General features: G+C 33.9%; 4 protein-coding genes and 3 long non-coding RNA genes across 9 annotated transcripts; 1 reads left to right on the top strand and 6 right to left on the bottom strand.

The window, feature by feature from the left end:
* Positions 1-877: 877 nt before the first annotated feature.
* LOC110726065 lies at positions 878-1,782 on the bottom strand. Its single transcript, XR_002512306.1, has 3 exons — positions 1,525-1,782; positions 1,325-1,445; positions 878-1,034 (listed from the first exon to the last, which is right to left on the bottom strand). It is a non-coding gene; the product is annotated as an uncharacterized LOC110726065 (long non-coding RNA).
* A 1,774-nt stretch (positions 1,783-3,556) lies between these two features.
* Positions 3,557-3,975, bottom strand: LOC110726067. Its single transcript, XR_002512308.1, has 2 exons — positions 3,874-3,975; positions 3,557-3,688 (listed from the first exon to the last, which is right to left on the bottom strand). It is a non-coding gene; the product is annotated as an uncharacterized LOC110726067 (long non-coding RNA).
* Positions 3,976-4,453: 478 nt separating this feature from the next.
* LOC110726066 lies at positions 4,454-4,827 on the bottom strand. Its single transcript, XR_002512307.1, has 3 exons — positions 4,798-4,827; positions 4,615-4,701; positions 4,454-4,535 (listed from the first exon to the last, which is right to left on the bottom strand). It is a non-coding gene; the product is annotated as an uncharacterized LOC110726066 (long non-coding RNA).
* Positions 4,828-4,841: 14 nt separating this feature from the next.
* On the bottom strand, positions 4,842-7,613 carry LOC110726142 (ATP-dependent DNA helicase PIF1-like). Its single transcript, XM_021905608.1, has 4 exons — positions 7,364-7,613; positions 5,809-7,295; positions 4,934-5,748; positions 4,842-4,878 (listed from the first exon to the last, which is right to left on the bottom strand). Exons 1-4 carry the CDS (start codon positions 7,611-7,613, stop codon positions 4,842-4,844), a joined length of 2,589 nt encoding a protein of 862 aa, XP_021761300.1.
* Positions 7,614-7,665: 52 nt separating this feature from the next.
* On the bottom strand, positions 7,666-9,137 carry LOC110726143. The gene is made up of 2 exons (XM_021905609.1): positions 8,221-9,137; positions 7,666-8,143 (listed from the first exon to the last, which is right to left on the bottom strand). Exons 1-2 carry the CDS (start codon positions 9,135-9,137, stop codon positions 7,666-7,668), a joined length of 1,395 nt encoding a protein of 464 aa, XP_021761301.1.
* A 1,072-nt stretch (positions 9,138-10,209) lies between these two features.
* Positions 10,210-12,939, bottom strand: LOC110726110. Of its 3 annotated transcripts, XR_002512318.1 has the most exons (3): positions 12,502-12,939; positions 11,595-11,647; positions 10,211-11,450 (listed from the first exon to the last, which is right to left on the bottom strand). XR_002512318.1 is itself a non-coding variant. In XM_021905570.1 (2 exons), exons 1-2 carry the CDS (start codon positions 12,562-12,564, stop codon positions 11,091-11,093), a joined length of 423 nt encoding a protein of 140 aa, XP_021761262.1. In that variant the 5' UTR covers positions 12,565-12,939; the 3' UTR covers positions 10,210-11,090. The 3 variants fall into 3 exon arrangements, 2 of the variants coding, with proteins under 2 accessions (XP_021761262.1, XP_021761263.1); XM_021905570.1 differs by lacking the exon at positions 11,595-11,647 and having other exon boundaries at positions 10,210-11,450; XM_021905571.1 differs by lacking the exon at positions 12,502-12,939 and having other exon boundaries at positions 11,595-11,726.
* Positions 12,940-13,038: 99 nt separating this feature from the next.
* On the top strand, positions 13,039-22,861 carry LOC110726111 (DNA mismatch repair protein MSH2-like). The gene is made up of 13 exons (XM_021905572.1): positions 13,039-14,029; positions 14,193-14,242; positions 14,334-14,366; positions 15,283-16,356; positions 16,634-17,185; positions 17,262-17,372; positions 17,467-17,556; positions 17,639-17,710; positions 18,053-18,163; positions 19,072-19,198; positions 20,573-20,775; positions 21,021-21,173; positions 22,275-22,861. The coding sequence occupies exons 1-13, from the start codon at positions 13,975-13,977 to the stop codon at positions 22,473-22,475; spliced, it is 2,832 nt and encodes a 943-aa protein (XP_021761264.1). The 5' UTR covers positions 13,039-13,974; the 3' UTR covers positions 22,476-22,861.
* The last annotated feature ends 2,095 nt before the right edge of the window (positions 22,862-24,956 follow it).

Below are 24,956 nucleotides of genomic sequence, written 5' to 3' on the forward strand. Positions count from 1 at the left end.
TATATATATATAAATGTACATATTAGCACAGCAGTACATAATAACATAATTTAAGTTGGGTGTTTGCCTGGAACACTTACTATTGTTAGTGTTCCTGGGAAAACCCTCAAAATATATTTGTCTGCAGCATCTAATTCCTATATACATGAGATTCTAGACATAAAGCAGAGATTTAATTTTATGCGATGCTGGAGTTCTACATAAGATATTTGGGCAACTATGTGTTGTACTGATAAATATTTTTATACGCAGTCTCAACAGAAGCAAAATGTTAATAGCTGCCCATATACTTATAGCCAAGCAAAAGGTTTAATATTCAAAAGAGGTGCAGATAGTGCACCTTAGGTAGATGATGTTCAATGCTTCAGTAATTTACTACATATTTCTTTAGTCTTTGAACTACTAAGTCTCCTTGGTTGAAGTGTCTGATGGTGTTTTCTTCACCTTCTCTGTCTTCACTATCACAGGTGTGTCTAGCTTTTGTTGAGGCTGCGGAATCTGAAGTACATCATCGATACCTTCTTTTCCTAGAGAAATTCCAGGGTTTTGACCTCTGGTGTGCTTTTTCTGGGTCATTCCTCCAAAGCAAAGTTTTTTCTTGGCACCGGTTTGTGATGTCTGCAGTTCCAAATCGGTTTCCTGATCTCCGGATTCCGTAGGGCTTTTCCCTAATGACTTTTTGCGCTTAAGAGTTTCAGCACTTTCCTGAGGTGATGTAGCTATTTCAGTGTAAATGCTTCCCTCAGTTTGTTCCTCTGAAGATTTCTTCATTTTTGGAGTTGGAATAAATGGCTCAGATGGCCAGATACAATGGTATTTTATGAATGCTTCTCCATTGAATCTTTTCCTTGATCAAAATTGGTTACAGTGTCTTGAATGTTCTGTTCTATGTCAAGACTTTCTTTGAGCTCAATTGTTTTAAGAGTCCACTCTAGCACATTATTTTGACCTAAGTGTTGAGTAGGCCCTACTTTAATATAGAATGGAGTGCTGCTCAACATGTCTTGAATAGCTCTGAAAGCGTCTTGATCATCCTGTATTGATATTTTAGAATGGTTAGTAACAGAATGTACTCAAAATAGTATTCTTTTTCTTCTTTCTATTTTCTGTTCTTGTTTTTTTTTCCCTTTTTATTCTGGTTCATCTATAAAGTTTTGATGCACAAATTTGTTTTGTATCAAAATCATTATAATCGATTAATGTATGGTTTAATTGGTTTAAGAATATGTTTATTTTGAATTATAATTAGTGTGAATCTTATGTTCTGGTGCAGTAGTTGTAAGTTATAGTGCATGTGTAAGTTTGACTAAAAGATTCAACTCACCGCTTCTTTTATGGCGTAGATTGTAGCTGCTGTTTTTCTGAACAACCTTTCTGTGTCATCATTGAATGTTGTGAAGGCCATTGTTCCTGTGTCATCTCTAGCTTCAAATTTGAAAGTTATCCTGATATAATTTTAAATAATATCTGTTAGTAGTAGCAGCTAGAAATGAAGCTCGATGTAAATGTTTGCTAATATTATACCTCTCAGTACTGATGCATTCCTTATTTGAACATGCAGCACAAGAATAGCGTTTCTGCAAAGGAAGGTTGGTGCGTTTCCAGCAGTTTGAACATCCAGTATAAGCATTCACCTTTTCTAGTTCTGCGTTTTCAATGGTTACTTCGATCCAGAGGACTTCTTCTTGTAAGGTGTTGCTAGGCTACATTTACAATATAATTGATGATGGTTTTGGTAGTGTCACAATATTAGATTAACTGTGAAGTTATTGAAATAGATTATAGTGCATGAATTTTTACCTTTTTCTGCTTGAGTTCAGCAATGGATAGTATTTTCCTGTTTTCACTTGGATATCTGATTTCTAATACCCTTGCTTGTCTATCCACTACCCTTTGATAGAAAAGGTTAGCCCTTGCAAAATAGTAGTAGCAAAGAAGAAAAGATTAGGCTTGGTAAAATAGTAGTAGTAAAGAAGATTATTTATGTATAGAGCAGTTTTTTTAATAGGTTTAGTTTAAGAAATTACCAGTCAGACAGAACAGTTGCTCGATTTCCCTTTGGTTCATATACTATTCGAGTGGACATACCAGAATTCATTGAAAAGCCTATTTGCAGCATACAGTAGTTAATTATTGATAGCAATGAATCATTTACGTAGCTAAACTATAATAATTATTGTCTTACCGCGGCGAGTATTTGGCTTCAGAGCCCTGAAACCAATAACCTTAAATGTTTCTGCCCAATTTGATAGCTTATCAAAATATTTTGGATCTGTAAGGTCATTCCACATTGAGATGGTAAGTGGTTGATCACAGCTGTTACAAAAACATGTATTTGATAAGGACTCTAATATACAGCTTTTATAAAGAAATGTATATGGTGTTTACTCCTAAACAATTAGTTTAATGAGAATGAACCTTTCATCAGTGATTACTATTTCGCGGACCAAGCTCTCTCACTTTCCCTCCCTGGGTTCAATTTTTCTTGGTTCTTCTTCTACAAATAATACGACACCCACTACACCTGCCATTTACAAAAAATTCTATTAGTGGTTCTATTTTTTATTTCTAAAAGCACATTGTTAATTTAGAATATTATACCGTATTTTTCATCAGGATCTATTGCACGAGGTATACTTGCTAGTGGCTTATAGTCAGGTAGAACTGGTCCAAGTTCTGGATGAATAGGCTGAATAACAGTTCTACTACCAAAAGTCATTTGGTAAGGAAACTGATCGATCTCAGTTCTCCATTTTTCATCTATGAACCTAATTGGTGCAGCAGAAATGTCGTATTCTCCTATATATTGTAATGCATCTTCAAAAGCTTCAATTTGATCACCAAATAAAGTACCACGCATCCTATTACCCTACAATATGCATAACATTAAACAATTTCAATGTGCACATTTCTGATAATACAATGGTAGGTCGAAGGTGGTAAGTATATATACCCTAATTTTAAGTAAGGAGAATAAAATCTGTTATTTTTTCCGTCTAAGGTAGTGTTAATTTTGCGAGGCAATGTCTGTACTTGTAAACAATAAAGTGATAAAAAGATTGTTTGTAAAGATTCTAACACTATTAATTCATGATTATCATCATTGTAAGAAGAAGTCTTTAACAAGATGCTTATAATTAATTTCTGTTTTTTTTCTTGTATCATCAGTACCTATTTATTTTCTATTTAAAAAAAACCTTGCTTGAAGATGTTTGAAATATAGCATGAAATATATTATGGGCTGTAAAATTCTAATTATGCATGCAGATGTATTTTTGTTTTAATTATAATATTCAACTATTTAAATGACTTAAACAGAATTAAGTTGCTTTATAGTATTTCTAAGTAATTTACTATACAGTTCATAATTTTTTTTATATAGGTTAGATTACAGCTAGTCATGCTTTAAAATATAAATAATGTAACAATATGAATCTTTTTTACAGTAAATTCTTTCAATTTCAATATGAAAATTGCAGATCTAGGATACAATGATATCTAAAGCAATAAATATATACCTTTTCATCTTTAAGAAGTAAAGTTTGGAATCAAGCTGTTTTTTTGGAAGATAGTATGTCCCTTCCCTTCTCAGCAACAACCACTCTTACTATATAAGCTTTGCTTGCTGCATTTAATTGATTCAAGTACACATATTCTGGCTTTTGTCTGACTGCTTTGTATTTGTGTTCTGTTGAAATAAATGTTTCCAGAGAAATTTGTTTAGAACTAACAGGTAATGTAAGTGTATAATTTTAGAACAAACAATAGTTAGTCTAAATAGAAAATCATATTTCAAAGAATTTCAGTTAGAAAAAAAGGCAACAAGCTAATAAAAATATAAAGCAGACAACAATTTGACATAAAGAACTATACCTTCCATGGCTAATGTGCTTGCTGTAAGTTTGATCTTTTGAGTGAAAAAAACGAATGTTAGGATTGCATTTAGTTTGACATTACTTAGGACAGAATATAAGAATAAAAATGCAAAACAGTGATGCAAATAATCAGCAGACTAAGGAAAAGCTTTTTTTTCAACTTTACTGTTTACACTGTGCAACCCATACTTGTGAAAAAGAAGTGCAACCCATACCTTTAAGGTACTCTATGTACCTGAAATAATTTTTAAAACCTTGTAGAAAGTAATTTTTCATTTAAATAATAGAGTAATGGTAGATATATTTTTTTTATGCAGTACATATGAATTTATCACAGCCACAATCAGGCAAAAGAATGGGGAACAATATTGCTATTTTAAGGAATTGGATTTTATACATTGGTAAAAGCTAAAATCGAATTACAGATATTGCATAGGTTTTAACAATTTCTTATCTTTTTTATTTTTGAAAAAGAAAAAAAGTCATACAAGTCATTTTAATATTCTGATTTTTAAGTATAATACATATAACTTACAAAAATTTGAAAAAGCATACTGTTTTTTTTTTTTTTGTTTGTTTTAACTTAAACCTAAACAATTTGTTGCTTTGGCCACATCTAATATTTGCCAAATACATGTTTTTGTCTTCATTAAATGCTACCTGAAATATTAATGAAATGAATTTTCAGCATAAAGACAATTTCAAATTCTACTTAGTGCATATAAGATATGTAATTTACCTTAATAAAGTCATGTCTTGGTATGTGCTTTTTATAGGTGGCTTCCTAATAAGGCAGAAACGTAACTTCATCTCCAAAAGTTGTTTTCTGCATCATAAAAACGATAAACTACCAATTAAATTATCAACTGACTACGAATAAGTAATGTAATGAAAATTGATATATAATAAGAGCTGAACTTACTTATTCTAGCTACTGCGTAGTAATCTAAAGTACTCCTGCCAATTTTAGCACGGTATAGGAGACAATGTTTTTAACATAGTTCTTTGGACATTGGCCAATAGGAGCAACTGATATAACTTTCACTTTGCTGGCTGACCGTGCTCGTGATAGAGCAACATACAATTGACCATGTGAGAAACATGATCGAGGGAGATAAATTAACACTTGATCTAAGGTCTGCCCTTGTGACTTGTTAATGGTCATTGCAAAGCTTAGTTTGATTGGAAATTGGCTTCTTTGAAACTGAAAAGGATACTTCTGGGAACTTGATGGCCTGAGTTTAATTCTTGGTATAAAAACATGCTCTCCTTGATGTTGGCCAATGGAAATGACACACTCAATTAAATTAGGAAAAAAACGCTTGCATATAAGGCGTGTTCCATTGCATAGACCAGAAGAAGGCAAAAGGTTTCTGAGCAATATTACTAGGCAGTTTTCTTTTAACACAAGGTTGTGAGGACTGAGTCCTCCTTGGCACAATTTATTTAGAAATTCTGTAGGATATACACTGCCAGTATCATCCAAAATACTATCATAGCTTGTATAAGTTACAGCTTGTCCCGGGAATCTTTCAATCATGAAAGAATTGATGTTATCAACATCTTCATTTATCGGTGTCAAAACAGCTCTTCTAGAAAAGATTTGATGATCTAAAGCACTTGAATCAAGCTCTGGAAAAGAATGCTCAAGCACCAGAAGCATTGGATTATCATCAGGCTCAAAAGTATACACTATCTGCGCTGGTAACTCAACAAAGTCACTTTCTTTATTTTGCATTTCACCATTTCCTAATGCAAGTAAAAACTGAGAAAATGAAGGATCTTCTCTAGGTCTTAAGTTTTCTGTTAACCTGAATCTTCTCAAGTGGTGCCATATATGAGAACTGACAACGCTTGCTTCAACTGCTTCTTTCTGAGTCTTATTAGGAACAACGGGCAACAGTTGTCAGAAGTCTCCACCAAAAACAATTACTTTCCAACCAAACAAAACATCATTATCACATATATCCCGTAAGAGAAGGTCTAGAGACTCTATATTCTGTTTGTTAGCCATTGATGCTTCGTCCCATATTATAAGAGTTGTTTCTTGTATCAATGCAGCCAGGCTACTTTGCTTAGAAACACTACATGCCAATGAATCATCACTATCTACCGGAATTTTAAATCTCGAATGTGCTGTTCTGCCAGATGGAATATTTGCAGCCGCTATTCCAGATGTAGCTGTTGGCAAAACAATTTTATTCATAATACGGATCTCAGCATACAACGCATTATATAGGAATGTTTTACCCGTTCCACCAGGACCATCTACAAAGAAGGCCCCTGGTTTTCCTTCGACAATATGCTTCATTATAGAAGTAAATATTTCCCTTTGTGCTGAATTTAATAAGCTGCAACAGTCTATGCATGCTTGAGGAATTGCAGCATCCAATGCGTTCAGAATATCTTTTTTTATATCTATTTCTGTATCATTGTTGTTTATTAAAACATCTAGACCACACTCACCTAACGATTTCCCCATGGCCTCTAGATGTTGCTCCACTGACCTGACTGTTAGTTTCTTAATTTTTCTTTCTGCACCAGAATACTTTCTTGCTAAATCTTCTGACAATGCAAAATAGTACTTGTACCATAATTTTTCAGCATTGCTCGGTTGACAAAATATGAGAACAGTTGCAAATAAACGACGCAAGGCCACCGGTAGCTGAATTTCAGTAGGTTTAGCTAAACAAATACTTGCAGCATCATCTTTTTCCAGAATACCCGCTGCAAGACAAGCTTCTTTGAAACGTGCATACACATAACCTTTAACTATACGAAGATCTGGAAAAGACTTTGGACTGTTCACATGTAACAGGAGCAATCGAAGGTAAAAGCGCTCACCTTCAGAAGGGGCCACAAAAGCTAATCGGCCAATCATTGGCTTTTTAGACTGTCGCTTATACCATGCTTTTTTAGAGGCATACCACTTGTAGTGCTCTGGAAATTCCCCGTATAAGTATCTTAACCCATTCTCAGTAGCTGCATTCATACGAAAGAACTCTGTTAAAGGAGTCTTAGCATACGCACCACTTGCAATGCCAACATCTAAACGTTCATAGGGGCGTACACAAACTGTGTTCATGTCTGAAATATGAACAGAAAGAGGCAAGATCGGTGGATACATCTCAAATAAATCAAACCCAAAAATTCTCCAGGCTGCTTCACAAGGTGAGACCCATCTTCCTGACTGAAATTGAGCAATTTCATCACCACAATTTGCATCCTCAGCTGACACGTTAAAGGCCCCCTGATCATGTCCCTTGTAAACATATTTATAAAGATACTTTACTGCTTTTATAGTTGAACATACTTCGACATTTAGATGACAGTCAAAGAGAGTTGTGAGATAAGGATTATATGGCACAACCCATCGGTTTTCTAATTGAGCATTTCTGACCTTCACTTTTTCTCCAGTATCTGTTCTTTGATAACAAGGATTACCATCCTTATTTGTCGTAGTCTGTGCAGTGTATTGCTTCGGATACCCATTTTTACAAGAAATGACATTGTCTCTCTTTCCATACAAGGGTACTCTGGATTTATCTCGCCACATGGTCCATGCATCATATGCCTTAAAACAATTGCACGTAATTCAGGCTGAGTCACAGGAGGTATCTCTGCACAAACATACTTGTCATAATCAGCAGGACACTTCATCTTATATTGCTGCTGCAAAATCAACAGGAAATGAGCATGTGGCAATCCTCTCTTCTGAAACTCTACAACATATATCATTGCTGCCACTTCACCGAAGACCTTGTCTTTCTTGATTTTTTTTTTAGAGTAATCAACTTTGTTCGGAAAATTCGAGAACTAAATCTGGTCGATCTTGTGCAGTCTCACCAAGCTCTAATTCCGCTTTTATTTCTGCCCAATTAGCCTTACATGTCATGGTGACAAAGAGATCAGGCTTCCCATACTTCTGCACAAGGGCCATTGTATTTAAGTATCTCCTTTTCATATCATGAGGCCCTCCAATAAAAGATGGTGGCAAAATGAACTTATGTCCAACATTGGCTGCACTTGTCTCTCCACTTTGTACAGTGTCAAGAATACCTTTGTAGAGATCATCTCTTATTGTATCCTGATTTTGTCGGAAAAAATCTAATCTTGTGTTTTCAACTTTGATGTACTTATCTGTTATATATTGCAAAAATGCACGACTTGCTCTTAAAAGCATGTTTCCTACTCTAATCTGCAGCTTATAAGCATAATATTCTCTAGCAGAGATATATCTATCAGCTTTTGTTTTTCTTCTACGAGCTCTTACAAACATTAACAGAGATAAATAACTAAGAGGCACCATATATATAAAAAACAACGGTTATAAAATAAATTGCACGATACATCAGAAAGTTGCAAGTATTTACGAGTTTCTTCTGCATCAAGAAAATCTTCCGTGATGTGCACCGCACATGATTGAATAGGATCAAGTTCACTTGCTATTTGTCTGTCTCCACCATGAGAGATTTTCTTTAAACCCTGATTCCATCCACATTCGCCTTTAGGAAATAGCAAAGGGTACTGTAAAGGGTCATAGCACCCATAATAATGGGCAATGCGATGCGACTTTGCAGATTTTGCCGTCACAAGAATGTGTGGCCATGAACTATGACTTGATGAAACACTATCAGGCCAAATGACAGCAACTTCAACTGATATAGGAGCGTTGTACACTCTCTGATCTGGAACAGTGTTTGAATTAATTATGATATTAGTAGTTTCATTGACATTTACTTCTTTCAAAGATCGAAAAAATCTAGCATATGGATTATTCTCAGTTACTCGCATCAATATGTCAATAACATCTTGTCTTAACTCAGAGAAACAGTTTATTCTATGTTCAAGTTCAATTTGACCATCATAAAAATATAATTGCAAATATTTCGGGCCATTTTCATCAGGTAATAAATCTGGCACAGAGTGATATATTTGGCCATGTAATTTAAAAACATATATGCCTTTGTAAGTTTCTCTATCAGTTTTACCACCAATTGAACTAAATGCAAATAAGTTATTGTACAATCTAGCGTATTTTCTAAAATTCACTGCATCTTCATCTTTTGCAGTAAAAAGTCTTACTAATTCAGGAGGATATTCATTAGCAACAATGCTAATATCACCATTATCGCAACAAAAATGTAAAGATTCGAAGGAGAATTTCTTCGCCCCACATTCATTACAATAAGTAGGTGGAGATAATAGCAGTGGTTGTGTAGGCATTGGCTTTCCTATAGTGGCTGCTAGTATTTCTGTCATATATTACAAAAGAAAATCTAAGGAATTTCTAATTTGTAAAATCACATACATGTATATGACTTTTATGAACTGAAATTACACTGTGATATAGCTTTTGCTGCATTTCTAAGCTGTTTAGAAGTTTGTGCAGCTGCTGATGGAACTCTAGCAGTCACAAATTTATCTGTAACAGAGCATCCCAAAAATGAAGGCAGACTATAAATCACCTAAAAGCACATCTACAGATTGAATATAAACTTAAATCGAGAGAAAATATTTACTTGGAATCACAGAATATTTTGAAGGTCTTGATCTAGGCTTTTTAGATTTGGATTGTTCTCCTTTGCTGCGGGGAAAAACAAACAATTTACAGGCTTCTTTGACAAGGATAAAAAATCACCATATAAAATTACTCATTCTACCTAATGCAATCACCCGTAGATAATACACTTCTTGTTCTCTTTGATTTCCATCTCTGAGTTGATGGTCTTTTAAAATTATCTCAGCTATAAAAAAACATATAGAACAATGGATCAGTAACTTGATTTTCATATAATATAATACATCATCATAGCAATTAGTATAAATACCAAAATCCATCTCTAATAACATATCATTTATATAGCTCACCCATATAATGTTGCTGCAGTCAAAGCTAGTTCAACAACCTGCAACACGTATCAACTATATCTCTTTGTACCTGATTAAAAATAACTATGCATTACTAACAATACATGTAGTTTAATATGTAATAGAGTTATTAAAGCACTCATACTGCCATACTACTATCTCCCGTGATTCTAATCGTATTCTGTAACACTCTGTTACCTTTTTTTTATTCATCACACTAATATATATTATAAATAATTGTATTTAGGTGCCTAATTCTATTGCCTAATCCCATAGTCACACCACATTTAAAATTTTTCACATTCCAAAATTCTTTTTAATTAAAGATTTCTCTTCCACACTACTAAGAAAGCAATACCCCAAGAAGAATCCAAGAACAGTAGGCTACTATAAGTATATATCATTTCTCTAATTACAACACTGATACAAGCACACCCAAAAATCTAAAAACATTGTTTAAATGAAAAAATAAACAATCAATGACCAAGTTATAAGATTTTCCTGAATAATTATATTCAAAATAGAATTACATTACATTATATTGAAAATACGCATTACAATGTATTTCAGCTCAACATACAAGGATAGTTTGTTGCTGAAATACTTCTACAAGCACTACAAACAGACCTAACTTAAAAACCAAAAGAAGAAATAACATCCTAGATAATAACAGGCATTTGTCCATAGTAAACCTAGATCAGGTAATTCAATAAAGGTCATGCCGTCCAAAATATTAGATGAAGACTACAAACAAGCTAAACAAACTTTGCACGCTTCCAAACAGTCTCTAATTCAGGTATCCCATAAACCAAAGGCTCAGTGCGAGAAGAAGATGCAGCACTTAATGGTGTTGTTGAGCGTCTTCTGATTGGAGCAGCTGGAGGCAAACTAATCTTGGGTATCTGATTTCTTTTAGAATTAGGAGTCAAACATTCATCATCAGCAAACATTTCTTCCCTCGCAGCTAAGCACCTCTTTAATTGATAAAATCTTTCTTTTAAAGCACTACAAGCAGCGCTCTTCTCCAAAGAAACACCGTAATTAGCATCAACAATTTCTAGGTTGTATCTAGTCACCAAGTAATGTATAGCTCTCTTAGCAGCCTTCTGCATAGCACTATTTATTTCAGGACAAGCATCACTATATATGCACTCCAATTCACCTCTACTATGCAGACAAGTCACTGTTAACCAAGCTACAAAGCCCAAGCCTTTCACCCAAATAGTCTCTAATGGACTTACATCTGCACCTGTTTGTGTAACAATAACACCTAAGAAACCTACAAAGTCAATCGTTACATGAAGAACTTCATCAGAAGATTTCTTGCCTAAATTGCTCTGTGAATTAGCTAGGCACTTCTAATCCTTTCTCAGAACATAACTCAGCAACCTTATGTTTATAAAGCTTGCTGCATAGCTGATACATTCTTGCTCTATCAGAGGTAAAATCACTCACTCGCACCCCAAAATGGCTCATCAATTTCTGCACAGCTTTTTGAGCTGCCCTTTCTTGTGACTCATGAACTGCATTGGCTTCCCCACCAAAGAACACAAATTCAGATTTGCCATTCTCAGTCTTAACACGAACACAGGCATTGTTCCTAGCCTTGTCTATGAAATCATAAACAGGTTCAGAAAAATCAACCATTTGACCTAAAAGAGGTCGAAATGGAATGGCAATTCTGTTGGACTGAATAGCCATAACCTGTAACCGGCAAAAATAAAATTAAACAAACAAACATATCCTCTAAACTAAAACAACTATTAAACTATAACAGCTAGCATAACATATTTAAAAAAACTCAAGCATTATATTAATTCTAATCCAAATTTTACTAAATATACTTACCAATAATAGAAGTAAGTAATTGTAACAGCACAAATAGCTCCAGTTGCAAAAACCTACAATTTTTTATTATAATACATTTTTTTCCCCCACAACCCCAAAACAAAAAACAAAAACAAAAACAAAAAAAAAAAAAAAAACAAACCCCCACATAAAAAAAAAAAAAAACACAGAAAATGAAGATGTTAGCTAGCTGACTAAATCCAAAATAGCACAAAGATATTAAGGTAAGGAAAAATAGAGCCAACAGTCCATCAATGAAAAACTGTAAACTATTTAAGTAATGTAGAACTGCAAGTTTAGTAATCTCAGATCTACTATAGTTCCGGTAAGTTTAAGCAATACTGTATTTCATAAATCATTAAGCCAGTATTCATTTCTGTCTGTACAATTCCACCATTATTAGAAAAATACATATTCATAGAACCAACCTTTACAGTGACAGGATAATAAGGAGAGGAAGAAACTAAAAATAAACCACACTAAAGGCAAGATACAATATATATATACATACATTATTTAATTATATATTATTATTATCAAAAAAGAAAAAATAAATTAAAGGACATATCCAGCATATCTTAACCATCTAAAAAATCTACACCACATAAAAGGACACATTCTACATATTTTATTTAGAGAAAAACATATGCCATATAAATTATTCCAATTTGAAGATTGAATTTTAAAACTGACCAAATGAAAGGACAAAGAGTACACATTTCATCAATTTTAAAATTCATCCCACACTATGCTTCAACAGTGTAAATTACTAACCCACTTTTGCATATTAACAATGAATTAATTGCCTAATTAATTTGTTAAATCACACAATTCACACTGTTACTCATCAAACACAACAATAACTAAAATAATTTTCAATAACAAGCAAAGTAATAATTAGACAAACCTCACACTGTGAAACAACCAAATCCAAAGCTGCGACCAAAGAAACTCCATCAAACCACTCCATGAATAACAGCTGCAAAAACCAAAGAAGTTATAAGGAAAACAACAACAACAAAAAAAGGAAAGAAAAAAAAGCCTAAAGCAAAGACAATACCTAACAAAGAACGAAAGGAAGAAGATTAAAATGAAATGAAGAAGATGAAAGGCAAAGATGCTAATAGCAGGGGAGACAAGGACACGCGTCAGCCGACATATGACAGATAGCATGCTAATACACAAAGACTAAAATAGCCCTGGAAATTTAGGCAATCCAGTTCAGGGGCTAAGGGCAAGGGCGTCAATCCGTTGTTCCTAAGGAACAATAAAACTCACTACAGTCCTGGTGCTTGGGACTTTTTAAGGGGTAAAGATTTCATTTCAGTTCAGTTCAGCTCTTAATTTTCCCCTCTCATAAAATATTCAGTTCAGCTCCAATCAGTTCAGTTCAGTTCAACTCAGTTCAGTAAATGTGAACAGAACCTAAAACACGGAGGGAGTAACTAAAAAATGTGATTTATAAAAAAAGAATCCATAAAGAAAGAATCCATGAGGTGGTAGTGAGTACACTAGCCTCTCTTTACTCTCTTCTCAATCTAAAACCCTAGTCTTCATTGTTGAATTTTGGAGGGGCTTCCATTGATTTTTATCGGTGGAAAGCCCCAATTGTTTGTTTTTGTGTGCTTTTTATATTGTTTTAGGTTTATAATAATTCTTCCTCTTCTAGGAGGAATATTTCTCACTCGAAAGACAGGGTTTTTTTTTTCTTTAGGAAGATTTAGGTTTATAATAATTCTTCCTTTTCAATTGTTTTAGGTTACTAATAAATCTTCCTTTTCTATTGTTTTAGGAAGAATTGGCTCCTTTGAAAGACCGGGTTTTTTTCTCTCTTTTGAGGGAGGATTTGCTTTTTTATTTTATGGATTGCTATAGAGTTGTTTCATGGATAAAATTTTGTGCGAGATCGAAAAAGAGGTAAATATTTCAATTACAATTTAGCGAATCAGACGGAAATTTTCTGCACGGCTACAACAAATCGATAGACCCCCTCGCCAATGAAAGGTATAAATCATAACGATATGAAAGAGGGTATGAAGAATGTACAATTTGCAACAACGATCGTAGCTTTGCTTACGGAATGTTTTTATTTGATTCGATTATTATGTATTTATTAGATCCGAATCTCTTTGTAAATGTCGTATGAATTTATTTATGAATCAATTTTATTTCAAAAAAAAAAAAACCATTTGGTAGTGTGTTACGCTCCCGCCCGCGAAAACACACCGTTTCTTTTCCCGCCAATACGAAAAAAGACCCATTTCTCCATAAAAACTTTTGCTTCTTCCACTAAAATCAATTTCCAAAATTCAACCCTCCATTTTCAGACTTTTTTCGCCATTTTCTCCCTTCTGCTAAATTAACCTACTGAGAACCATCAATGGACGACGATTTGCATTTTCTCGATCAAAATAAACTCCCTGAACTTAAGCTCGGTAAAACCCTAATTCTGTTTTTGTTCTTCCCCTTTTTTTAAAATTGTTTTACATTCTTAATTTTCTGGGTTTTGTACTGTGTAATATATGCTATTTTGATTTTTAATTGAATGATTTCTGAATGAATTATTTCACTTGATGTAATTTTTTATATCAATTTTAGATGCAAAGCAGGCTCAAGGGTTTCTATCATTTTTCAAAACCCTACCTCAGGTGAGCCTTATTTTGTCTAATTATTTCGATTTCTTCTAAATTATGTATTTTTTTTAGTGTTTTTATGAAGGTTAATCTGTTTTGCTTCCAGGATTCTCGAGCTGTTCGGTTTTTTGATCGTCGGGTTAGTTCTATGTTTTTACTATCTCCAGAATTGTTAGGGTTTTACACTGATTGTCACTAGTTTGTGCTATTTTAGGTTTTCCATAAAGAATATAGGTGTTATTATTATTCATTTGATTATTTTTACTCCTTGTACATTATTTTTTTTTTAGTAAGATGATCCTTATGACTTTTGAACACAATCAAACTCATTATAACCCAATTGCAAAAATTCCCAATTTCACTTAAATGGCCGTTATAGAAATGCCGATTAAGTATTGTTTTTTCGTTGATTGTTGGTGACTTAGTTATCTAACAACAGATTTGAGTGCAAACTAACGACATTCTCAATTATCATCTTTTGTATAATTGGTCCTTCACTTAATGGTTTCGATTTTAGTCATAATAAGTGGGGTTTCTAATTATCAGTTAGTCATTGAATCTATTCTTTATAAATTATCAAGGGATACTTATTTATTTAGTCGAAGTGCTTTGTGTTCTACAAAATTTAGACGGATACTTATTTCAAGTGCTGATTTTTCCAAAACTTCTATCTAAAGCTGTGAAGGAAAAATATTCAAGCTGTATTTCCTGTATACTCTTGCAAAGTCTGGGATCATAATTAGAGCAAAATCCATCCTTACACACCATTATGCTTTTAACAGTGCTTGCATTTTGGATGTAGGAACTTGTAGATGCATTTACCTCTACCTTGCTTGGTCATGCATGTAAAGTAAATAGTATTAAATGATAAGCATGTTAAATTTGTAATCCGTGAACATTAAAAGCATGACCCTCTCATCTTTGCTTCATACACCAATACTCCTGAAGTTGATTTTCATTCTTAAAGTCTTTTTTTTTTTCTTGGTACATTGTAAATGACTGTTAGGATTGGTCTATTATCAACCTTGGACTAAGAAATTCTGCACTTGAAACAGGATTATTTTACTGCCCATGGAGAAAATGCAGCTTTTGTCGCAAAAACTTATTACCACACTACCACTGCCCTTAGACAATTAGGTAATGGTTCTGATAGCTTATCCAGCGTAACTGTAAGTAAAAGCATGTTCGAAACAATTGCTCGTGATTTACTCTTAGAAAGGACAGACCGCACAATTGAGCTTTATGAGGGTAGTGGCTCTAACTGTAGGCTTGTGAAGAGTGGGAGTCCAGGAAACTTAGGAAGTTTTGAAGACATTCTATTTGCAAATAATGAAATGCAAGATTCTCCTGCAACTGTTGCATTGTTACCGAACTTCAGGGAAAATGGTTGTACTATTGGATTGGGTTACATTGACCTTACCAAGAGAGTGGTTGGTTTGGCTGAATTTCTTGATGATAGCCAATTCACAAATGTGGAATCAGCTCTGGTAGGGCTTGGTTGCAGAGAATGCCTTCTCCCAGTGGATGTTGCGAAGTCTACTGAAGGAAGGGGGTTGCTTGATGCATTATCAAGATGTGGTGTGATGGTAACTGAAAGGAAAAAAAATGAGTTCAAGGCAAGGGATTTGGTGCCAGATCTTGGAAGGCTTGTAAAAGGTTCGATTGAGCCTGTTCGTGATCTAGTTTCAGGACTTGAAATTGCTCCTGCTGCTTTGGAAGCCTTATTATCTTATGCAGAAATGCTTTCAGATGAAACCAATTATGGAAATTTTACTATTAAGCCGTATAATCTTGACAGTTGCATGAGGTTAGACTCTGCTGCTATGAGAGCATTAAATGTTATGGAGAGCAAAAATGATGCTAACAAAAATTTTAGCTTATTTGGTCTGATGAATAGAACCTGTACTGCCGGAATGGGAAAACGATTGCTTCACATGTGGCTGAAACAGCCTTTATTGGATGTTAATGAAATAAATGATCGGCTGAACTTGGTACAAGCTTTTGTGGAGGATATAGAACTTTGTCAGGAGCTTAGACAACATCTAAAAAGAATATCTGATATAGATAGATTAACACGCAATCTTCAGAAGAAAAAAGCTGGTTTACATCATGTTGTAAAACTTTATCAGGTTGGCAAATTCTTATTTTATTTTCATTGTCTTGCAATATTTGTTGGCACAGTTCATTACTTTTATTTGAACATTTTAACTTTTGCTTGTTTTGTATTTAAATTATTAAAATTTAACATCATTGTATTGAAAGAGCCTAAAATTTGTTTAGATTAGATTACTGCTATTTGTAATTTATGAGGGCCTTTTTCATTTATATTTATACTTGCAATTCCTATAATTGCTTTCTTGCATATAGATCTTTGTATTTATATGTCTTTTTGTTTGTGCTTTCCAGTCAAGCATAAGACTTCCATACATAAAAAGTGCTCTTGAGAAATATGAAGGGCAATTCTCCCCCCTGATCAAGGAAAGGTTTTTCGAGCCCCTTGGAATATGTAGTGATGATGATCACCTAAACAAGTTTGTGGCCCTTGTTGAGACTTCTGTTGACCTTGATCAACTTGAGAATGGTGAATATATGATCTCATCTGGTTATGATTCAAGGCTTCTTGAACTGAAAGAGGAACAAGAGTCACTTGAGAGCAATATAGATAGTCTTCATAAAAAAGCTGCTGATGATCTTGATCTCACTGATAAAGTTCTAAAGCTAGAAAAGGGTACACAATTTGGACATGTATTTAGGATAACAAAGAAGGAGGAACCAAAAATTAGAAAAAAGCTTACTACACAGTTTATTGTACTAGAAACACGAAAGGATGGTGTCAAATTTACAAATTCAAAACTCAAAAAATTAGGGGATCAGTATCAAAGGATACTTGAAGAGTACAAAAATTGCCAAAAGGAACTAGTACAGCGAGTGGTTCAGACTGCCGCTACATTTTCTGAGGTATGGCATGATCTATTTATCTGTTTTCCTCTTTCTTAGGATAGATCTATGCATTAAAGATGTTTTGAATATGCAGGTATTTGAGTCTTTAGCCGCATTGCTAGCTGAACTCGATGTTTTGCTTGGTTTTGCTGACTTGGCTACAAGCTGTCCTACTCCCTATACTAGGCCAGACATAACTCCATCAGTAAGCGTGCATTCATTTTTTTTTTTTTTTTTTTTGTGATGTTTAGAAAGTGTAGGAGCAATTCATTATGCTTTTTTCATGTTGGCTACCACAGGATGTTGGAGATATTATATTAGAAGGAAGTAGACACCCCTGTGTTGAGGCACAAGATTGGGTGAATTTCATACCAAATGACTGTAAACTTGTGAGTGTTGTTCTTGCCAGTCTGCTAGTTTAAGTTATGAAGCATATGTTTAGCTAATGTATTAAATTTCCTTATGTAACAGGTCAGAGGACAAAGCTGGTTCCAAATCATCACTGGGCCGAATATGGGTGGAAAGTCCACTTTCATTAGACAGGTGATCATGATTTTGCAGGCTGATTGATTCTTACAACTTTATTACTTCTATATAGTGTCCACCTGTACAATACAGCTTTGAAAAAGTAAATTGATACTCTTGTTTTTTAAGGCAAGTAAATTGGTACTTCTACACAAGTTTAGATCCTGTCAATTCTCAAGTTTTCATGAATTTCATATTTTTTTTTTCTTTTTTTTTTTTTCCTTTTTTTTCCCTTTCCTGTATTGCCTAATGAATGTCACTTGGTTTCTCTTGGAATTTGAAACTTTTTCAGTTGATTGTGATATTATGTCTCTGAGCTCAGGTGTTGATCTTTTATTTTATTATATATATTTGCTTCAGGTTGGTGTAAATATTTTAATGGCACAAGTGGGATCATTTGTTCCTTGTGACAGAGCCACCATTTCTGTTCGTGATTGCATATTTGCTCGTGTTGGTGCTGGCGATTGTCAAGTGAGTTTTATACGAGTTTAAATTATATGCATTTTATCATCCAGAATGTTGGGAGTACTTGAATTATATAGTTTATAGTTTATTGTACTTGAAACACGAAAGGATGAGTTTAAATTATATGAAACAAAGGATAGCACTTAAAGTTTACTTGCTCACATTAGTCCCATGACTGAATGTCTTTGTGTTCTGAAATGTCAAAGTTAATACTTTCTCCCTTCACTCCATGTTATTTACCACTAAACTAATTTCTTTTATATCTCAGCTTTTAGTTATTTTATATATCAGTGGAGTATGAATTGTCTGTTCCAAATACAAACTTTCTAACTAACAGCACCTTAATCTGACTTAACTGGCGTATAGACTAATGTTGTATAATAGGTTCATCCCTTTCCCCACCTACCCTCGCTGCCTTCTCTTCCAAACAACCATTTGGAACATGTGAATTGGTAACATGGTGTATTATACACTGGTAAACTAGTGGACTTGTCTAACAAAGCTAGATTGTGAACAATGTCCTTAACATGTTCCATGTACTAGAACATAGCGCACTCTTGGTAATTCTGGCATAACCTTTTAAGACACTTAATTTTGAATGAACAATCATAAATATTAAAATTTCCTTTTTGTCATAATTGTTTCAGTTTGACAAGAATAAATGAAATACTTTGTCAGAAAGAACAAAAATACAAAATCAATCAATATTGTGGAAGAAATAAATCTCGATGTAAAGACATCTTGTGGGAATGAGTCTAAGTGAAACTGGAACATTCATGTGTTTGGAAAGAGGAAAAACAATGCAATGCACGCCAATATGTAGTGTTGGACCATTAATTTAGGGCAAATAGCAGAAGATAAAGTGTTTTAATGCCATGCCGGACATCGTAATCTTATTCTCTTCTTTCTTTTAGTTGCGAGGAGTGTCCACTTTTATGCAAGAAATGCTTGAGACAGCATCAATTTTGAAGGGAGCCACTGACAAGTCCCTGATAATTATTGATGAGCTGGGCCGAGGGACATCTACTTATGATGGATTTGGTTAGTCTTATCTATTTGTGATTCATTTTATCATGATAAAGTTTATATTGCATATTGTTGATAGATTTGCTTGATCTTATTTTGTGCATTTTGATCTCACCAACCATATCACTAAGCCAATGTTTTGTAACTTGATAGGTTTGTATGTGGAATGCTTCTTTCACAGCTTGCACACCTGTAAACTAGTAATTGTTAATTTTGTCATAAAAACTGGTGTAGTTAATTTTCACAGTACTTGCTTGCAGAAAAAAATTGGCTGTAAATTGCTGCGGTTCTAGATCTGCTGAATTTCAGCATGATTTTGCTGTGAAATTATGTGAGGGGGAGGGGCATGTTAAGTAGACTAATATACTTTAGTTAGTAGTGTCTTGAAGAGGAAGATAAGTGAGTTTGATAGAGTGTTACTATAAAAAAGAGAAGGATTGCCATGTTGACTATAGTGATGAGTGATTAACTGTGATGAGTTATTAGTTTGTAGCTTTGGGAGAGTGCCATTCCTCTCGAAAGATTGGCAAGGCTGCATCTAGCTTATTCACAGTCATCTTTTTTCCCTCGATGCATCACTTTTATTCAAAAGTCCTCTGTTTTGATGCTTAAGTCAATGAATTCATTACAAGACTACAGATGTTAGTGAATAGGTTGCGGATTGGGAGTTCCCTATGAGGCCATGATGTTGCATGGATGACTTTGAATGATAGAGATACATGATTGCTGTAGTATGATTTTCTCTTTTTAACCAGTTCACTTTTTGCCTTTGTAATATGATAGAATGTTGTTTGCAATCTTTTTTGTTTTTGTTTTTTTTTTTTTTGAGGCCTGGGGGGTTACACTTTTGTGTAATGTTCCCTCCTGCCAGTTGTAATTCTAGACTCTAGACCAGGCTCTTGGCAGTTTGCATAATTGATTCTTCATTCTGGCAGGAAAATTGGAGAAGAGTAAAGAAAATTGAATTCTTAATTTATGATTCTTTGTTTATGAGCTTGGTAGGCCATAATTTGTACTCCCTTCGTCCCTTAATACAATGCTTCTTTCTCTTTATTATGTGAGGAATAAATGCTCAAAAGAGGCATTGTATTAAGGGACGGAGGGAGTAGTTATGAAGTATTCCTGAGTTATTTTGTTTTTCCTCTGTATCTTCTAAAATATTATACAAATTATGTGTTGTAAATACAATTATAATTGATTGTTAAACAGCAATCAGATATTCTAGCTTTTAAACCAATGCTCGTGGTTGTTTTCTTATCTTTTGGATCTTTACCCAGTCACAGTCACATATCATTCTCAATCGCTGAACTCTACACTTATCTTGCTCTATGAGCCAACTTGAGCAGATATATGCTGTGTCATTTGAACATAATTATTTTGCTTGTGCAGGCCTAGCTTGGGCAATTTGTGAGCACATTGTTGATGTCATCAAGGCACCTACTTTGTTTGCTACCCACTTCCATGAACTCACAGCATTAGCACATGATAACAGAGAGGGTGAACCTTCAAATAAAAAGATTATTGGTGTAGCAAATTACCATGTTAGTGCACACATAGATTCTTCAAGTCGTAAGCTGACCATGCTCTACAAGGTATTGCTCTATTGTTTTGCCTTTGTTCATTGTTCTATTTTGATTTCCCGTGTGTTGTTATTTTCACTATCACTGTAAATATATTGACTCAAATTGTGTTTGAATTGGTATTAATAAAATTAAAATGCCTATTTTTTTGTAGTTCATTTCAAATTTTCAACTATAAGTTTGTCATTAGTCTATTACTTATTTATTTTAAATGACATGAACTCAGAGCCATATATTTCATCTTTTGCTATCATCAGGTTGAACCAGGGGCTTGTGATCAAAGTTTTGGCATTCATGTTGCTGAATTTGCCAATTTTCCTGAATCGGTTGTATCCCTAGCAAGAGAAAAGGCTGCTGAGCTGGAAGACTTCTCCCCTGCCACAATAAATGCTGTTGATCTTTCGAAACAGGTTGAGTATAAAAATTTCTCAGTTTTCTTCACAATTAAAATTATTGTCTTAATCAACAAATGAGTCAATCTCCTTCGTTATTCCTTACATGAAAATCATTTGTTTCTTTATGACGATATACAGAACATTTGGTTAATCTTCCTTCTTTTGACTAGTAACGACCATGCATGAATTCAAAAACACTAAATTATGAAGAATGTGTATTGTTCACATGGAAAATAAAAGTTGTTCATTCTCCAACAATGAAGTTATTTGAACATGAGAAGATTCAAGTAATTCTATGATATAGAGAGATATAGATCATAAAGACAATGTACAAATTGAAAATTTGGAGATACAAGGGAGAAGACGTGGAAAATCAAAAGTTTGAGATGCCGAAGACATAAAGAGTGTTTGACATTCTGGGTTTGTGGATTGAAATAATTTGTAGTTAGAGGAAGATTTACGAGGTTCTATATTATATTAATTGGGTAGAATATGTAGAAGTGAGAATTTGGAAATAATAGGCAGAAATTGCGAAATATCTAAAGTTTGAGATGCCAAAGAGAAATAAAGTGTTTGAGATTCTGGATTAAAATAATTTATTAGTTAGAGGAAGATTCATGAGGTTTTCTCTATTAAAGTAATTGTGCAAGATATGTCGAAGTTGAGTAGATTGAGTAGATAACTTTGGTCTGATGAGATTTTGGAATGTGTGGGAGATTTATGAATTCGAGGTGTATGCATCAACCAAACACGACCAAGGCACCAAGATATGGTGAAGAAGTGGAGGGAGGAGGTTTGTTAGGATTATATGTGCAGTTTGCAAGTAAAGATTTTGTAATGTTTTTTTTATTTGTAATGTTGAGTTGGTGGAGCATACAACTAAATAAGTAAATATTAGAAATAGGCAATATTTGAGCATGTACATTTAATATATATATTTCAATTATCATTGGATTATTTCTGTGGCGTAGTCTTATGATTTATGTACCACGTGTCTTGAAGTTTACTCGGACATACCAGATAGTGGTCACTTCAAGTATTTCTGTGATGATGTTTGACATTACCCAGTATCTGTTAAAAAAGTATGTTATTCAACTTGTTTGATGCACATTTCAGGCGGGACAAAAACGGAAAAGGGAATTTGATCCCGATGCTGTCTCTCAGGGTGCAGCAAGGGCTCACCAGTTTTTGAAAGAGTTTGCTGAGCTTCCATTAGAACAGATGGATATGAAGCAAGCATTGGATCATGTCAACAAAATGAAGAGTGACTTAGAGAAGGATTCAGAGAACTGTCATTGGTTGAAGCAGTTTCTTTAGTTTTCTCAACTCAGACAGTCACAGCATCTCCAGAATTTTGTTCATATCTGGAAGCTGCATATTAGGATTAGTTGGCGATCTTGGATTAGGAAGCCTAGGTGAACCTATCACACTTTTCCCATCTTTGAAGCATTAAATTCAGCCCAGTCAAGCTAGAAAATGCAGGTTCTTCGAGATGCTCCTATTTTCCTGTTAATAGAGGTGGGTGGGAATATGAGGTGTAATGAGGATAATGAAATGGATATATGTTTCATGATCTTTTGCCTTTGTAGATGATAAGGGTGGCGTAATGAATCTTTAAGTTCCGAAGATGTAAATGATGCAAATACTGTTATGTTGTAAGAAAGGAGTTCATTGATCTACAAGAGTTCCTTGTTTTGTATGTGCATGAAATGAGTACTTATATTATTTTGGTTGAAGTTGTTGAAATGTGGATCCTCAGATAGCGGAACTGGAAGAACTGCTGATTAGTGCTTCCATAATCTTTACTTTGAAACTCTGTAAATACTTAGGTTAAAACAATTAAAAGTAGGGTTTCTAACTCACATAATCTTAACAAAAAGTAATATCAGATTGATATTTTCTGTAATCAACCTTCTAACTGAGGAATTCTTGGACTCTAACTGTTAGAGTCATGGTTGACTCTAAGGGCATAATCGTCCTTTTATTGTGTACCCACTTGTAAAAAAAAAAAAAAAAAAAAAAAAAAAAAAAAAAAAAAAAAAAAAAAAAAAAACTAAGGTTGGGAAAAGGACAACTCATGGTATTAAAGAAATCAAAAAGGGGGAAATGACAGCAGTAAAAAAAAATTCATAACTCATTTTTCTCTCTAAAATTATACCCTCCTCTCTAAGTTTTTGCAAGCTCTATCTCTAAATTGGTTAATTATATCCAACGACTTTCCTATTAAAGACAATCGTTTTCCGGCCAAAATTAAAGCTCAATTCCATACATTACAGCCTACAGGTAACAACTCGTCAAGCTTTGATATCTTTGCAAATTCGGTCCAAATTTCGAACAACCATAGAAGGAAATGGCGAAATGGACTTGGTAATTTAAAAATACAACAAAATACCAACTTCATCATCATTTCATCAAATACTATTGAATTTAACTGTTAATGGCGGCGTTGTTGGATTTGAACATCGCGATTCCGGACTGCAATGATGGTGAAATCCCAATTCTACACTTGATGGTATTCTCCATAATTTTTTATGGTGTTCTTTCAAATACCAACGGTCCTTGATGGTATTTGGTGTTGTTCTTGTTCTATCTTTTGCTGTTGGTGGTACTTTTTACGATACCAACAACTTCTTGATGATATTTTTTTATTTACCAACAATCCTTGTTGGTATTCTCCAACAATTTTTGATGGCATTCTTTTAGATACTAACAACCCTGGATGGTATTCCTTTTTTCAATTTGCCATTGATGGTATTCTTTAGATATTAAGTATAATAACCTTTGATTTTGATTTGTTGGATATATAAATTAGGGAACCTCTGTTTATTCGTCAATACTCAATAGCAATGTTGTAATTAATGTGGTAATTTGCTATGTTCTTCAATTACCCATAAAATTCTAACACTTGCATGGAGAAGAAAGACTTGTCCTTTTCAACTCATTTCCCCGGCCTTACTTTACGTCCTATTCTACTTTACTGTCTTTTTCCTTTTTTTTTTTTTTTCTAAGTGGATACACAGTAAAAGGATGATTATGCCCTTATTAGAGTCCAAGAGTTCCTCCTTCTGACAATAAACTTTGGTTGCAATCTATGAGATTACTATGTTTTACATGATAACATTGGATTTAATAACACTAATTGAGTTTGTACTATAAGTTGGATATGCTTTGCGTCATTGTTAATTTTACTGAATTTCGGTTCATAGAGCAACATAGGATTGTGGACTTGTGGTGGTGCAGCCATGCAGGTGGTCTGTTGGCTGAGTTTAGGCCCCTATTTTCTAAGAAGAAAAAATTGAAGCAAGCTAATAACGACTAAGAACTAAGAAATGAAAAGGGTTGCTTTCAGCCAATATTAGTCCACTTTACAAAAGTCATATCAATTGGTTTTGATTTAGTTAAAAAAAAAAAAAGGCTTCAATCCGTAAAATTAAATTGGCAAAAGTTAGTATCTCCATATTGTAAAAAGTACAATTGAATTACTAAAAATCACTCTAGATCATGTAATAGTATGTCAATTTGTAAAAATAGATCAATTATAATTGTACAACCAAGCCAAATTTTTAATGTTACTTGTTTTTTTTGGAAGAGGTTTAGGGCATGTTCTCATTGACTGAACTAGATTGAAAATGAAATAAACTGAATTGAACTGAACTTATTAGATCTAAACTGAACGGAATTGAATATCTTATGAGAGAAGGAAATTAGGAGATGAATTGAACTGAAATGAAAATAACCTGATGAGAACAAGGCCTTAAGCACGGCAAATGAGTAAAGAAAACGAGTGAGGTTATATCA

The sequence above is a fragment of the Chenopodium quinoa genome, unplaced genomic scaffold, assembly GCF_001683475.1.
Source record: "Chenopodium quinoa cultivar QQ74 unplaced genomic scaffold, ASM168347v1, whole genome shotgun sequence".
Taxonomy (NCBI): Eukaryota; Viridiplantae; Streptophyta; class Magnoliopsida; order Caryophyllales; family Amaranthaceae; genus Chenopodium; species Chenopodium quinoa.

What these genes read in the sequence shown, in the direction of transcription:
- LOC110726111 (XM_021905572.1), top strand. Translation starts at nt 13,975, where the DNA reads ATGGACGACGATTTGCATTTTCTCGATCAAAATAAACTCCCTGAACTT. An exon ending in TTCGGTTTTTTGATCGTCGG is followed by an intron (nt 14,367 to 15,282) that starts GTTAGTTCTATG and finishes CACTTGAAACAG; the next exon opens with GATTATTTTACTGCCCATGG. An exon ending in CTGCCGCTACATTTTCTGAG is followed by an intron (nt 17,186 to 17,261) that starts GTATGGCATGAT and finishes TTGAATATGCAG; the next exon opens with GTATTTGAGTCTTTAGCCGC.
- LOC110726142 (XM_021905608.1), bottom strand. Translation starts at nt 7,613, where the DNA reads ATGATATATGTTGTAGAGTTTCAGAAGAGAGGATTGCCACATGCTCAT. An exon ending in GTCATTTCTTGTAAAAATGG is followed by an intron (nt 7,296 to 7,363) that starts GTATCCGAAGCA and finishes ATCAAAGAACAG; the next exon opens with ATACTGGAGAAAAAGTGAAG. An exon ending in GTTGCTCTATCACGAGCACG is followed by an intron (nt 4,879 to 4,933) that starts GTCAGCCAGCAA and finishes CAATGTCCAAAG; the next exon opens with AACTATGTTAAAAACATTGT.
- LOC110726143 (XM_021905609.1), bottom strand. Translation starts at nt 9,137, where the DNA reads ATGACAGAAATACTAGCAGCCACTATAGGAAAGCCAATGCCTACACAA. An exon ending in TTGCAACTTTCTGATGTATC is followed by an intron (nt 8,144 to 8,220) that starts GTGCAATTTATT and finishes AATGTTTGTAAG; the next exon opens with AGCTCGTAGAAGAAAAACAA.
- LOC110726110 (XM_021905570.1), bottom strand. Translation starts at nt 12,564, where the DNA reads ATGGAGTGGTTTGATGGAGTTTCTTTGGTCGCAGCTTTGGATTTGGTT. An exon ending in TGGTTGTTTCACAGTGTGAG is followed by an intron (nt 11,451 to 12,501) that starts GTTTGTCTAATT and finishes TGCCGGTTACAG; the next exon opens with GTTATGGCTATTCAGTCCAA.